At 39.4% G+C, this 15,394-nt stretch overlaps 1 protein-coding gene across 2 annotated transcripts in view; it reads right to left on the bottom strand.

Moving 5' to 3' along the window:
• prex2 (phosphatidylinositol-3,4,5-trisphosphate-dependent Rac exchange factor 2) overlaps positions 1-15,394 on the bottom strand; it is a 169,340-nt gene that overhangs the window by 120,095 nt on the left and 33,851 nt on the right. For both annotated transcript variants that reach the window (XM_065258097.2, XM_073813102.1), the window contains exons 2-6: positions 12,756-12,827; positions 10,799-10,921; positions 8,703-8,807; positions 7,886-7,987; positions 4,573-4,734 (exon numbers count right to left, since the gene is read on the bottom strand). In XM_065258097.2, coding sequence (XP_065114169.1) covers positions 4,573-4,734; positions 7,886-7,987; positions 8,703-8,807; positions 10,799-10,921; positions 12,756-12,827 — 564 coding nt within the window. The remainder of the gene's footprint in view (positions 1-4,572; positions 4,735-7,885; positions 7,988-8,702; positions 8,808-10,798; positions 10,922-12,755; positions 12,828-15,394) is intronic.

Raw genomic sequence — 15,394 nt, 5'->3', positions numbered from 1 at the left:
GACCATACATGGAAATCCCACAGGTCGGGGCGCGGGTGCCATAATGTGCCCCTTCCTTGAGAAAGAAAGTCTTTCCTCAGGGGAAATCGTCAGGGAGGGGCTGTCGCGAGGAGCATTAACTCTGAAAACCAATTCCTGGTAGTCCAGTACGGGGCGACTAATAAAAGGCTCTCCTCGTCCTGCCTGACTTTGCACAGTGTCTGCGCAATAAAGCTCACTGGAAGGAATGCGTATTTACGCACCCCCCGCGGCCAGCTGTGTGCCAACGCATCCACGCCGAGGCTGCCCTCGGTTAGTGAATAAAATAGGCGACAGTGGGTATCGTCCGGCGACGCAAACAGATCTATCTACGCACAACCGAACTTCTTCCAAATTAGCTGGACCGTCTGGAGGTGGAGTCGCCATTCGCTGGGGGCGCAGCTCGGGAAGCGCGTCTGCCGCTGTATTGAGCGAACCCGGGATGTAAATGGCACGAAGGGACCTCAGATGCTTCTGACTCCAAAGGAGGAGATGACGAGCGAGATGCGACAGGTGACGAGAGCGCAAAACCGCCTTAACGATAAATAACGCAACAGTCGCAATGTTATTGGTGTCGGCTAATACATCCTTCCCTCGCATCTCCATAGCGGAGCGTACAAGTCCCAGATATACAGCGCACCGCTCGCGGCAGTTGAGACTGCAAGCCCGTCATACGTGGCTGATCATCCCGTGCTGAGGGCATTGCAATATACAGAATGCCAGGAGACCCCTCAGGGGCATATCTTCTATCGGAAATGCCGGGTCTACCACAGGGAAAAATTTAAATGACACGCAGGTGCAATGTTTACACGGTGTATGTCGGTGTGCCACACTCTCCTCGAGACTCGATCGTAAGCCAATGCTGAAGCGGTCTCATATGAAGCAGCTCGGGCGGCGTCACAGCCGCAGCATGCTGTCATATGTCCAAGAGCTTCTGAAATTGTTTCAGAGGGACCGCGTACTTCCCTCGAATTAAACCGAGGCAAGTCAGAACTGACTGGTTGCGCGCTCTTGTTAAACACGCCAATTAGTCGATCGAGTCTTATTTCCATACTGAGAAAAAGGATCCTCTGCACGGGGCAAAGTTGCTCTTTCCCAGTTGACCTGAAGACTTAAACGAGCGAGATGCCGAAGCATTAACTCTCTGTGTTCGCGCACGTCTGCCAAGAACGGGCTATTATAAGTCGACGTAGAAAAAAGCAGAATGCCAACAACGCTCTCTCTCTGACATTTTAATGCCGTGACTAGCACATGGAGACACGGAGAGAGAGAGACAGCTCGAATGGTGTACTTAGTATTAATATGCCCACCCCACGACGCAGAGCGAAAAACGGTCTAAAGCGAGGGGAGATGGACACATAAAGTACATGTCTTACAGGTCTAAGGCTGCAAACCGATCTGAATATTGAAATACGAGCCTCGGCGTTATCATCCAAAAAGAACACCTTCGTAGAGCCGGTGCGTAAATCAAATCGATCGTAACCCGCCGCGTATTTTGGGTACTATGAGATAAAGGCTGGAAAAACACTATCATAATCATCTCGGTAAGAGGGACCGGCTCGAACATCCTTCGCCAACAGGATATCGACTTTTGCACGCAGTACATGTGCATCGGACGCTTCCACTACAGTGAAACGAAAGCCCGAATTTTGGGGTGTGCCGGATTCGTAACCGAGGCGGATCGTGCGTAAAACCCAACGAAACGGGCTGGGAACTGAAGCCAAGCACCCAGGCACCGTACGAGGAGAAATAACGACACTATCGAAGTACCCGCGGTGGGGCAGCGAAGCGAGACAGGTGGGACTGCCGGTGCGTCTGCTGTGACAGCATAAACATCTACAGTATGTGTGTGTGACACTGACCTGAGCCCGCTGAGGGTAACGGTCGTCTGGTCTCCTCTACGGAGAGCGCAGACTCCGATGAGGGTGCTGGTGGTCTGGTCTCCTCAGCGGAGAGCTCGGACTCCTCAGGTCACCCGCTGGCGATAGAGGAGAGGTAGGGGAGCTGGTGTGTACCCGCTCACGGCTCTCTCGATCCTCCGGAGACCTAGAGAGGGAAGAGGAATGCACTCTTATGTGTGGTTAAGTGGGTACCGGCCGAACAGCCGGTGGAACATATGCAAACCAAGGATTTTCCACCCGACCCTCTATCGGGGGAAGGAGCTCCATCTCCTGAAGAGTGATCCTCTGCCAATCCGGGTCGCCCTTCACTGGCCACTTAAACTCCCGAATTTCACGGGAAGCGGCTAAGCGGGCGGGGCGAGCTGCTGACGACCGGTTCCCCTGCGCTGCCGAGATGGGGTCCGAGGAGGGGAACGGAGGTGGTCGCCGCAGGACGCCGACGGCGAGAGGCAGACTGAGGAGCCGGCGTGGTGGACCAAGGGCAGCTCTCTTCCGCCGGGGCATGACCTAGGAGATCGCCTCAGTCTGCGCAGCGGAGCTGTACGACTCCCCTGGCTCGCCGAAGAGGCCGGTCTGTGAGACAGGAGCATTCAAGTTGTTCTCGTCTGCGTCCGTCATGTCAGCCAGACACAGCCAAAGGTGGCGATCTTGAACCACTGTGGTGGACATCGCACGACTGAAGGTCGCGGTCTCCCTCGTAAATCCTTGGTGAGCCTGTAGCAACGTTATTGCGTGCAGGGCCGAAGCCGCCTCTCCGGCATGCCTGATGGGCAGCGTCCGTAACCGGACGACTGTCTACAAACACGGGAGGGAAGGGTTGGGTGGTCCCTCCAGGAACACATCCCGCTCCACTGAAGGGGTCCCCGCCTTTAGCGGCTCCGTTGGTGAGGGAGGTGAGGGGTGAAAGCTGAACGGCCGGATGGCCGCAAATCACGTCAGCTCTTCGTGCCGTCGGGAAAGAAAGGCACAGGAGGAGAGGACCGAGAGGCCCGAGCAGCTCCGAAGTACCAATCCTGTGGGCGGGACGGTTCGGGCGGAGAGGGGTTAACCTTTCCAACTCTACTGTCTCCGCCGCTCGAGCGGGCACGGCCGCCATCTCCGGAACGACTCTGCCTCGGAGGAAAAATGGACACCCCTCTGATGCTGCAGAAGTAACAGGACCAGAAGGAGGTCCAATGGATTCGGCAGACATCGTAGAACACGACTCTACAGTCTCCACCGGAGCCTCAACCGGCTGAGGATGAGAAGGCCGGTAGGTGGAGGACGCATCCTCCGTCCTACTCAGCGTAGTGACGCGAAGGGCGCCCTGCGAGCGCTTGACAGCCGCACCATGGCGGCGTCAGCACTGCAAAGGTACGGACAGCGTTCCCGTAGAAACGACAGTCGTCTCCGCAATCCAAGAGGGTTATGCTCTCACAGAGAGAACAGAAACTCTCCACGAACGCAGCCCCGGAGTGCTCGATGCCTGAGCACGAAGACAGCGCTCGTGACCGTCACTGGAACCCTTATACTTCTCACATCCAAGATCGCACGGGCGAAAAGCTATCCTGAAAAGGACGCTGATCTCCGCATATACGAGAGAGTGGCTGCCTTTAACAAGGCATAAAGCTCTCTCGTATCACTCTTTTAGGGAAATTCACTCAGATGCTTAGTTGATGAGCGCACAGGAAGGCAACGCACACACTAAACTCAAAACAATAAACAGATGTAGAGCCGTGGAATAAGCGAAGCGTCCGCTGTGATACTGCTAGTTCAACCAACTTCAGCAATCAAATCCCAACAGAGTAAAGTAGCTTCTCAGTAGCAGATAAAGCCGGCTTTCGAAGCGAAAAAGCTAATTTCCCTATTTGCACCTGCTGCTTATAAAGGCACCTGGCGGGGCGGCGCCAGCATTATGCAAATATCTCAATGCCAAGTTCATTGGCGTTTTAGTAGTATACGAAGCAGATTGGTCTCTCTAAGCGAGTTCCCAATTCGTCGGTCACGACGTGACGTCGTAGTGACCGACTGAAAGGAAACAAATGTTTAACTCTAGGGGAGCTGGAAAATGAGCATATTTTCCAAACAAGTGGAGTGTCCCTTTAATACCAAATGTAAATGTGCTCTGTATAACTGCAGATACAGTCTTTCCTTAGTTTACACTTACACTTGAGAAAGTATTTCTGCCTTTATCAACCATCTGAATATAAATAGGGGAGTTAATCTTGTGTTTCCGTCAAACAGCGATTAACCATACAAAAAAGGTCTAATTAAAGGCTTTGCTGAGAGTCTTAAGAGCTCTTAGATGAGCTGGTAGGTGTAAGGAGGAGTTTTATAGAGCCAAAAGAACCAAAACATCAACTTTAATTAAATCTAAAGATTTAAGGTTATAAGGTTTCGATAATTTACATCAAAAGACACTAGCAAGTTGAAGAACGAAGTTTTGTAGGCGGGTGGGAGCATCATTTGTCTATAGACGTCAAATTTACAAAAAGATGAAAGATCTTTATTTTTGACAGTAAAGATGGACAGCCTCTGGTTCCCATATCTCACAGAGGTCATATAGGTTCAGAGCAATGTGGGATTTTTTAATAGGTTTTTCGTTTTTGTATGAACTGTCCCATTAAATTAAAGAAGAGATCAAAGGAAAATATAAACAGATGTGTGCGTGTACCTCCCAGCCTTCAATATGAGACTGCCACTCTTCCAGCACCTCCAGTTTCTCCATCTGTCTTTTAGCCTCATTGATGTTTGAGCAAACCGCCTTCATCACCTGCAGTGATTCTTGCACCATAGAGAAATCATTGTGTTTCTTTGGGGTCCTTTTAAGCAGCTCCTAAACAAACAAACAAATATCAAAAGCATTGTGATTTCACCAGAACATGGCCGTATCGTGAACCACAAGTTCAACTTAAATTTCAAACAAAATTTGACTATGCCAACTGCACCAATCGTAGTTTTAGATTTGTAACACGTTTAATAATCTTGCTACTGCATGACAAGGTCTGCTAAGAAAGATGTTAATCTCTAAACACAGAGGTTAAGCTTCATCAGTTTAATTCACATTTACATTTATGTTTTTTCTTAGTGACCACAGATCCCTATCGCTGGCATTTAGCGAGAGAGACTCTGCTTGCGAGATCCTTAGTAAATATGCCAGAAATTCTGCTAATATTACGTGAACTAGCTCTTGTGGGTGTTTAATGTACACGAACAGCCACGAAACATTAGCTATAGTGTTGGCTGTGGATTCAACTCAGAAATTGCTTCATAAATGCTTTTCCAACGAAATACACAGTTTATAACATCCTGACTTCCCACACCAAAGGCCGGTATAGTTAAGCATATCCATTTTTAACTCTTTCCACACCATTGATGAGTTATCTCATCAATTAAGAGAAAACATTTACATTAAAAAAATTTCCTGATGAGGTTTTATGTTACTCTGCAATACCGCCATTATCCACTAGATGCACTTACCCAATTTATAAAAAACTGAAGCAATTGTTTTTTACTAATTTTAAACTCTGTGTGTGTTTTAATAATCGTTCTGAATCTGATCTCAAACTAAATTCTGTTACAAAAATGCAATTATTTCAGATTTTAGCTAAAAAAATATTTTTAAAGAAAAATACCCATATTTAAGAGTTTATAAGCAGAGAAAAAAAATAGATAGGATAAAAAATTCCTGTTTTGTTTGTTTGTTTATTGTTTGTTTAAAAGCAGAGGGTCTGTTCTTTTATTTGATATATTCGTATGTTAATATATTTTATAAAATAATTTTTTTTCTGGAATGCATTTTGTGAAACTTTTGTGAAAATTACAAAAAATGTTGGCGGGCAACTTTAAAAAAAAAGGCTGCCGGCAAACGAGTTAAATGACCAAATTTGCTCATGTTACTCTAACAGATCAAAGATGATGTATCAACAGCTTGAATGTCATTGTAGGGGTATAAGTTCAAACATGACAGCAAGTTTTTAAAAGCATATAACACTACATATTACAGAAATAATATGTGTAATGTGCACAGTTTTTATTACCTGTGCTGGCCAAATGAGTTGAAATGAGCAAAAATTTGTATTTTTTTAACATTCTCTATAAAAAAACTTTAAAACGATGATGATGTGTTGGAATCTGACAAGAAAATTACTGTTTAAAGTTGATAAAGTCAGCAAAGTCAATTTTGAGAAAAGTTTTGATTTTTGAAGGTTCAAAAGTCACTGGTAAAACTAATAGATTTGACACACACATGCTGAGTCCCAATTCGCATACTATCCGTCCTAAATAGTATTCGAAACTAGAATTAGTACGTCCCAAAACGTAGTATGTTGAAATGAGTATCCCAAAGATACCCGGATGGTCTACTATTTCCGGTTAGATTTCGAAGTGCAGATCGATCCACACTCTAACGGCTAATATTGCCCACAACCCATTGCGTGCGGGAGGGAGGAGCTTTGTGGTGATGTAAATATGGCAGCCAGACGCAGCAGCGGAGATGCGCCCTCAGCTTTTAAGTGTAAGAATTTAAATGTTTAACCCTAATTAAAGTTATCTTTCATTGTCTCGTAATATTCGGTTGATGTTGTGAAAATAAAGTACCATGGCTGTAGTACTGTGTCATGCATGTGTCTTTTTTATGTATTTCTTTTTATGTTTCTGTCTTAGATTTATACCTTACTATAAACCCTTATGAAAAAAACACCTTTTTCTACACTAATCATAGTTTAACCACACTGACTTATTTGTAGTAATACTGTGGCTGTACAAATGTTAACTTTATTAAGAAATATGGTTACTAAACTTTTACTATAATAAAAGCATGGTTCATTTTAATCGCGGTATTTCTGATTTGCAAACATAAGTATAAAATAAGCATAAAATACGTTAAACAATAGTTATACTATAAACTTTAACTATTTTGACTTTAAAATAAGTAGCTTTCATTACACACATTGTTGCACATGAACATCATAACCAGCCGCCTCACAAACGACCTGCGTTTGGTGTGCGTAACTAGGCAACAACGTTGTCGTTCACTTTGCATGACGTCATCGAAGTACGTCCCAGAACGTGCATACTCTTTTGCTACAAACTCAAAAGTACGTACATTTTCCTCACAAAAACAGTACATACTTTTAGGTCGTAGTATAAGTAGGCGAATTGGGACCCAGCAACAGTCTTTTATTGTTTGATTGACATTGATGCAGGCAGCATTAAGATCTACTGTAATAAAAGGATCAAATATAATTTTACACATGAGATATTTTTCCCAACAGTTAACCAAACATTCACTTAAAGAGGAAATACCATGAAAATTTGATTTTTTTCCATGTTTAAGTGCTATAACTGGGTCCCCAGTGCTTTTATCAAACTAAAAATGTGAAAAATATCAACCCAGTACTTAGTTTTGTCTTCACAAGCATGTGAAAAAATAGGTCATTGAATTTTAGCTCCCCTGGTGATGTCAGAAGGGGATAAAACCACCCCTTAATCTGCACTATCCAACCACGCCACCGCCATTTAGTGCAGAGATCAGCTCATTTGCATGTTAAAGGACACACTCAAAAAACGGCATATTTTTGCAAACACCTACAACGTGACAATTTTAACATGCTATAATAAACTATCTATATGATTTTAAAACTTCACATACGGAGACACAAATCTTTACAGAAGTCTTGTAAAATACCCCTTATATCTGCGTGAATTCTTGTCAAAACAGACATTTATAAAACATTATTTCTGTGCATTTGGGACGGTACACCTCTCCGACAAAAAGTACAAATAAAGATCATTTTAGATGTTTAATGGCTATTTAAAACATTGGGATCGCTAGACGAGGGCTTAATGTACTTATTTTGATAAAAACCTCAATTTTGTCCAAAATTGACATTTATTCTTTCTTTTCCCTGCAGCTCAAAATTAGACGGTGTGCATATGCGTGAAATACAGTACCACAGTTTGCTGATATTCTGTATTATACTCACTCGTAGGAGCAAGGGGTACTTGCAAATCCTCTGGATGGGTGCGACCAGGTAGCCTTCCAAAGGAACCTCTGTGTTCTTCCTGCCGCCCAGCAACATGCAGTTCTTATGAGATACACAAAAAGACAAGAAAATACCAGAAAATCAATTTGAAAAGGTAATTGCTCAGCTATCACTTTTCCAATTTTATCTCAATCTCTATATTTTAAAAAAGTATGGCCTTCACTATGAGCAAAAAACAGCTTATATCGATTTACCATAAAATGGGCTGTACCAAAAAATGGGAAACATACCATGTGCAGTATTCATGTGAGTGTGTGTGTGTGTGTAACAGAGGGGTATAAACTTCCATTATATTACAAGAAAGTGAGTTCAAGGACACCCTGTCAGCACAAGCAGAGGAAATGAATTTATGTCAGACTCTCAAAGGAACGTCAATGTATAACAAGAGGTCATGAGATATAGTCTTACACACACACGCCAGCAGTTCCTCAGTACTGCACCTGACCGTAGCCAAGTCCAGACTATTAACAAATTAGTTCCCCCTTAACATAACAATCTCACATTTTTGCTATGCTAAGACAGTCAAAAATAAAAAACTGGATTTGACAAAAGCATGAATCTGTATTTGTATTCCTATCATGCAAATTAAAGACTAGATGGACATCATGATTACAAGCACGTCAAGTAAAGATACAAGTTAGAGAATAAGCGTGCACAGAATTTTTATTTTGACCCCTTGGTAGGGTCTGAGAGATCCTTGTCTTGTTCTTGACTTGTTTTTGTTAGTGTTTGAACAATCCAGCATCAAGTCTCTTACCAGCAGTAGTGTGCGTACTGTCCTGATCTTATTAAGCTCCAGTAAAAGCCTCTGAGCTTTTTCGTGGTTCCCACAGTACTCATCATAAATCTGAAACCTTTCCCTCTGTGGAGATATACAACACAAGGGTACACAGACATAGTTAGTCACATACTATACAGAAGGTCATATCTATAAGCTCTATGACAAACCATTCATTCTAAGATTTCATTTTTTGTGTCCTTCAGAAATCTGCTATCTCTGAAGTTTTACCCAAAGCTAGACAGATGGCTGCCGGGTCTAATGCTAACTTAACAGTATTGCATTAACAGTGCTTTATCCTCACAACTGTACAACCACTTACTGGTAAAGAAAAAGGGGGGGGGGGTAAATCTATTTCTTGCATTCTGACTTATTAATGCTGTTTAAGAGTTGGATTCCCCATGCTTAACATAGGAAAAGTGTCAAAAAAGCTGTTGGAAATGTAATGAAGTATTTCTGTGCCGAATGCATTTTGTCAGGGTTCGTACATATTTCGGAAAGTTTTTTTAACATAAAAATTAATACGTAACAATCTTGCTTTATTTCATTTACCGGCAATTTCAGTGAAGGAAGTACAGTGGAAGTCCTTATATGGGCACTTTAACCAGAATAGCGCATGCAAGCACACACCCACCCACCAAGAGCTGACACGAAATCAACGTCACAGAAGAAGTAGTTTTTGTTTGTGAGGGAAATTAAACTTGTTCAGCTTCCTAAAGAATCCAGCATTTTGTAAACAAAGGATATAGTTTGTTTATCTGGGATAGTGCACTAGATTTTATTGAAATGGGATGTCCCAATCGGGTCATGAGTTACAGGCGGTGAGTAAAACTGCATTAAATATCTGTGTTCAATCGGCGCGTGAGTGCATATAATGTAAACAACACGAACATGTGAACATATGAAGGATGTAATATTACTTTACTCATGATTAACATGAGATAAGCAGAAACATCGTGTGTTATGTGAGCTTTAAAGAAATATATTGAAAAATCTGTCAATATTTACTTAACTCTTTCACCGCCAGCGTTTAAAAAAAAAAGTTGCCAGCCAGCGCCAACGTTTTTCATGATTTTTCAAGTTTAATGTCTTCCAGAAAATGTTCTTCTTCAAATATATAAACATACAATATACCAAATGAAAGAACAGATCCTCTGCTTTCAAACAAAAAAAAACGTTTCATCCTACCTTCAGTAGTTCTTTTGTAATCAGCTTTTGAATATGGGTAGGCTTCTGCAAAAACACCACATTTTGAGCAAAAAGCAGAGATAATTCCATTTTTGTGACGGACTTTTCATAGAGATCCCATCCAGAGCGGTCTTTAAAACAGACACGGACATGCAGCCGCTTGCCATAGGGCAATACTTCCGGGTTTAAAAAGTAGCGGAAGTAGTGGATAATAGCGGTATTGCAGAAAGACGGAAAAACTTGTCATTGGCGGGGAACGCGTTTTCTCTTGATTGACGAGATATCTCGTCAATGGCGGGGAAAGAGTTAACTTCATGTCACTGCAACCTGTCTGACTATATAGACGGTTTCATCGGACGCGTGCGGTGACGCGATTACACGTCTGGTCGGAACTATACTTCCGGTTTCATTTTTTTAATGGTCTGACTAGTTCATAAACTGAACATTTGAACACATATACCTCGTCGAAAATAACAAATGTTTTGGTTCCTAAGTAATCTATGTGTTGTTTATTTTGCTTGTTATATAAATAAACTACTTTAAAAGGACTTTGTTGTTATTTATTCTTAGCGGAGTTTACCGGAAGTTACGTGTTGACCACGAAAGCTGCTTGTTTATGTTGTTACTGCTGAAACGTCTATAGGAAAAGGAAATTCTGCACATTTTATGCTGTACAGAAGAAGAAAAAAAAGTGTTTGGAATGACAAGGGGTTTATAAATAATGCAAGTATGTCAACAATTAAGTAAACTATTTCTTTAGATCATACTTTTTGTACTATTTTTATATATAAATTAAGTTTTCTGACCTCTGGCTGAATGATCTGTCAGTGAATGAGAAATCATGCATGTATGTACTGTATGTAAAAGAAAATGAAAAAGAGACTAACAAAGTGAAGGAAGCAGCGTCCCACTTCTTGATACGGGTTAGGCTCGGGCTGCAGAAGCTCCTCCACCATAGACAGGAAGTCTCTGTGCACAGACAGGATCTCTTCCAGGTTAGAAAACAGCACCTGTGGGGCAGACGCGTGGAAACAATGACTCAAGAGAGTCTTGATTTGTATACATTAGGGATGCATAACGATTGATCGTGATTAATCTATAACAAAATAAAAGTTTTTGTTTACATCATATGTGTGTGTGAACTGTGTATAATAACTTTTTATTGATAAATGTACACACATGCATGTATACATATTTAAGAAATGTTTACATGTGTATATACATTTGTATATTTATCTATAATTTATATTATATATAAATTTAAATACTTAATATATAAATATATTTTTTTTCTTAAAATTATACATGCATGTATGCATATTTATATATACATAATTATTATACACAATTCACACACATATTTGATGTAAACTAATTTTTTTAATATAAATTAATCGTGACCTAACTCAGTCAATTTTAAAGGTTATATTTTCAAGATTATATTACATGTTCTTTACATTATGTAGGGTGATTTTATATAACAGTAAATCACAAAAAAAATGACTTTCGCTGTTTTTTGGGTCACATACAGTGAATACATTTCTGGAATACAAGCTGCATGCATATGTGTATATGTCATATATTTTCCATACCATATTTCAGTATGGGAAAGTTCATGATACATTACACAGAGGATGCAAGCAATACTGTCTCTATAACTTCACACACTGCCAGCAATGTTATATATTTAAGAAATGTTTACATGTGTATATACATTTGTATATTTATCTATAATTTATATTATATATAAATATAAATACTTAATATATAAATAAAATTTTTTTCTTAAAATTATACATGCATGTATGCATATTTATATATACATAATTATCATACACAATTCACACACATATATGATGTAAACTATTTTTTTTAATATAAATTAATCGTGACCTAACTCAGTCAATATTAAAGGTTATATTTTCAAGGTTATATTAAATGGTCTTTACATTATGTAGGGTGATTTTATGTAACAGTAAATCACAAAAAAAAGACTTTCGCTGTTTTTTGGGTCACATACAATGAATACATTTCTGGAATACAAGTTGCATGCATATGTGTATATGTCATATATTTTCCATACCATATTTCAGTATGGGAAAGTTCATGATACATTACACAGAGGATGCAAGCAATACTGTCTCTATAACTTCACACACCGCCAGCAATGTTATATATTTAAGAAATGTTTACATGTGTATATACATTTGTATATTTATCTATAATTTATATTATATATAAATATAAATACTTAATATATAAAAATATTTTTTTTCTTAAAATTATACATGCATGTATATTTATATATACATAATTATTATACACAATTCACACACATATATCATGTAAAATTTTTTTTTTTACTATAAATTAATCGTGACCTTACTCAGTCAATATTAAAGGTTATATTTTCAAGGTTATATTAAATGGTCTTTACATTATGTAGGGTGATTTTATGTAACAGTAAATCACAAAAAAAAAGACTTTCGCTGTTTTTTGGGTCACATACAGTGAATACATTTCTGGAATACAAGTTGCATGCATATGTGTATATGTCATATATTTTCCATACCATATTTCAGTATGGGAAAGTTCATGATACATTACAAAGAGGATGCAAGCAATACTGTCTCTATAACTTCACACACCGCCAGCAATGTTAAATATTTATTGTGTTTACAGCTGTTTCCTGCATCCATGAACCTTTCCCCTAAAGGGATAGTATAACTAAAAATATACATTCTTAATAATTTCCTTAGCATCATTTTGTTTGAAGTTAGTATGTTGTCCTTACTTTTGTGTTTACCAGAAAATGTAAACATCAAGATGCATTCAATTACTCACCTTGACTGTCTCTTCTGTGATATTCTTATCAATCTTAGACACAGCATATTGATTGAGGCGATGAAGGAGTGCCTGTTAGACACAGGAAACAGAAGAATGATTACTGTAAAATCTCCAATCCACATTTTGTAAAGTGAGTAAAAGTAACAAAGGGAGGCAAAGCCATGAGCAAGGGTCAACTGCAATAAGATAGAAGGACCCTATACAACCAAAACATCAACTAAAGTAAAAACCAATGACTTTGAATCATTGAAGAAGAAATCCTTTCCGGCAAAAAGCAGGATATACATAACAAGTGCAATTCAAAACTTTCCATACAAAGGGAAAAGTGTCATGGAAATATGTCTTAATACAAAACAGGACCTGAGGTAAAAACAACAGGAAGAAAACATGATTTTACCAAGATAGAAAAATAAGACAAATACATTAAATGTCAGGAACTGAAATGTGATGAATGTCTGTGTCCCCAAGCCACTTCACATAAGGAAAGATGGTCTAAAATTGTTGTGAATACAAATAAATCCCATGATAGAGTAAGATAAAAAAGATTTAAAGTGGAGAATGTTAATGACTGGAATTGTAAATCTGATCATATTCTCTAGTCATGCATACATTTTTATTATAAAACAACTTGAGATAATTGGGATGTCATGTCTAGATTATTAACATCTTAGAGATACATTTATGTCTTTATTTTACTAATGATATGTTAACAGTCTATCAGAAACTCTTGCAGTAGAGTCTTGCAGTAACACAACAATCAAATAAATAAAATTATAAAAAGTAATAAGACAAATGCTATATGTTTATATGTTATTTGAAAAACATCAATATCTGAAAAGATTATTTGATTTCACTGAGAGCAACATAACTAAATTCATCTATTGGGGTCAAACAAAATAATTTATAAACAATATGGTCCCACTTCTTCCTATTTATTTGTAGAAATTATTATAAATGTCATTAATCCTTTTGAAAAGGTTTGGCACATAGTTCAAGCCATTTATAGTCCAATCATTAAAAAAAAAATCTGACTGATATTTATAAAAGCTTTGGTATTAAAAAGGAGTTGATGGATTTTTTTACATCTGACATTTCAGGAGTCAACCAAACAGTTTTAGGGCAAATGAAAGTCACACAAAATATTTTCTGACTGTTAAGAAAACAACTTAACACCAACTTTTCCAGAAACATCCCTTTCGAAATGCTTTAGGCCAAATCAATCAAGTCTGTTTTCTATTAAACTCTTTAGCTTTTACCCTCCTTTTGAAAGAAAAAGCCTTTGCTCCTGCGAGTGATTTACATGTTAAGTCAATGCAAAGACGTGATTAGGTATCCTACGGTGCGGTATGCACAGCGCAAATGGCCATCCGTGCCGCGCCTTCCGAACGTTCCGCGAGAATTGAGTGTTGCCGCGGAAAACGCGGGAGTTGAAAAATCTGAACTTTGGTGGATTTCCGCGTAGCATCAACCAATCTGGACCTTGCTGTAGTAGTGACGTGATTACAGGAAGTGAGCGGAGTCGCAGAAGCCCCTCCCATGACGCGAATTTCCATGTTAATGTTTCGAATGACTAGAATTTCACGCTTGAATGAAGCGAGTACACTCAAATGTTCAAGCGTCCAACTATGCGCAAATAGCGCGTTTTTGCCGCCTCTACTGCGGCTGGTGTGAATGCACCATTAGAAGTTTATTCTTAAAATGCACATATTTAATTGCTAAAAACGACGTTATTTTGTGTATTTGGTATAATACAATGTGTTTGTATGTCCAGATTGGCCTCTTTACGATTGGTATGAATACCTCGGAAGTCAGCCGGAAATGTGACGTTCCTTACCATTTTTGAAAGATTTGCGCACAATGCAAGGCTGACAGGAGTTAACTTACAAGCTGTGAGTCCAAGAAGGAGGAATTATAATAATGTCGGTCTTGTCTACATCACCAATCCTAGGAAGTAAACTGTTGCCTATAATCCGTGTTTTTGTTGTAGTCCAAGAAAAGAGATTTACGCTGGAGACGATAACTCGCATAATCATTTACTTTGGGGTTTGTACTTTTGCATATCGTTAACATGTACTAATACACACTTACACACCAAATGAAATGTAAAATCTTGAATCGGACCATCGGTGCAACTATAACGATAAAGCTGTAATTGTACCTATTTTGAACCGGCACTAAACTGCAGTGGAAAAGCAAAACGAGACAAAGTAAAGCGACCTGAGCCTAGTTGTGCGGAGCCTTGTTGTACCTCGCAATAGAAAAGTGCTATACAGTATGTGCTCTTTATATGCAGTTTTGTTCTTTTCATCATGATTTTAAATAGAGTGGTGCAGTGGATGAAGAGGTTTTAGCACCAGGGGTAACAAGAAGACACCCCACTGCATCACAGATGTTCAAATATATGATTCTATTCGAAATGACAGATCTCAGATCAGAAAGCTGTGCATAAAGCAACCCCACAGTTTCTTTTCCCACTTAATTAACAGTTAACTAATTTGATGTAATCTTATGCTTATGTCATCTTAGATAATTAAATAATATTAAATAAATTGAACTAAACTTGTTTAATTTAGATGTTACACATTAAAAACTTTATTTATAGTATTTAAATATAGTAATTTATGGTAAGAAAAATA

The sequence above is a fragment of the Paramisgurnus dabryanus genome, chromosome 22 (assembly GCF_030506205.2).
Source record: "Paramisgurnus dabryanus chromosome 22, PD_genome_1.1, whole genome shotgun sequence".
In the NCBI taxonomy this organism is placed as follows: Eukaryota; Metazoa; Chordata; class Actinopteri; order Cypriniformes; family Cobitidae; genus Paramisgurnus; species Paramisgurnus dabryanus.
This window is presented reverse-complemented; position numbering and strand designations above follow the sequence as displayed.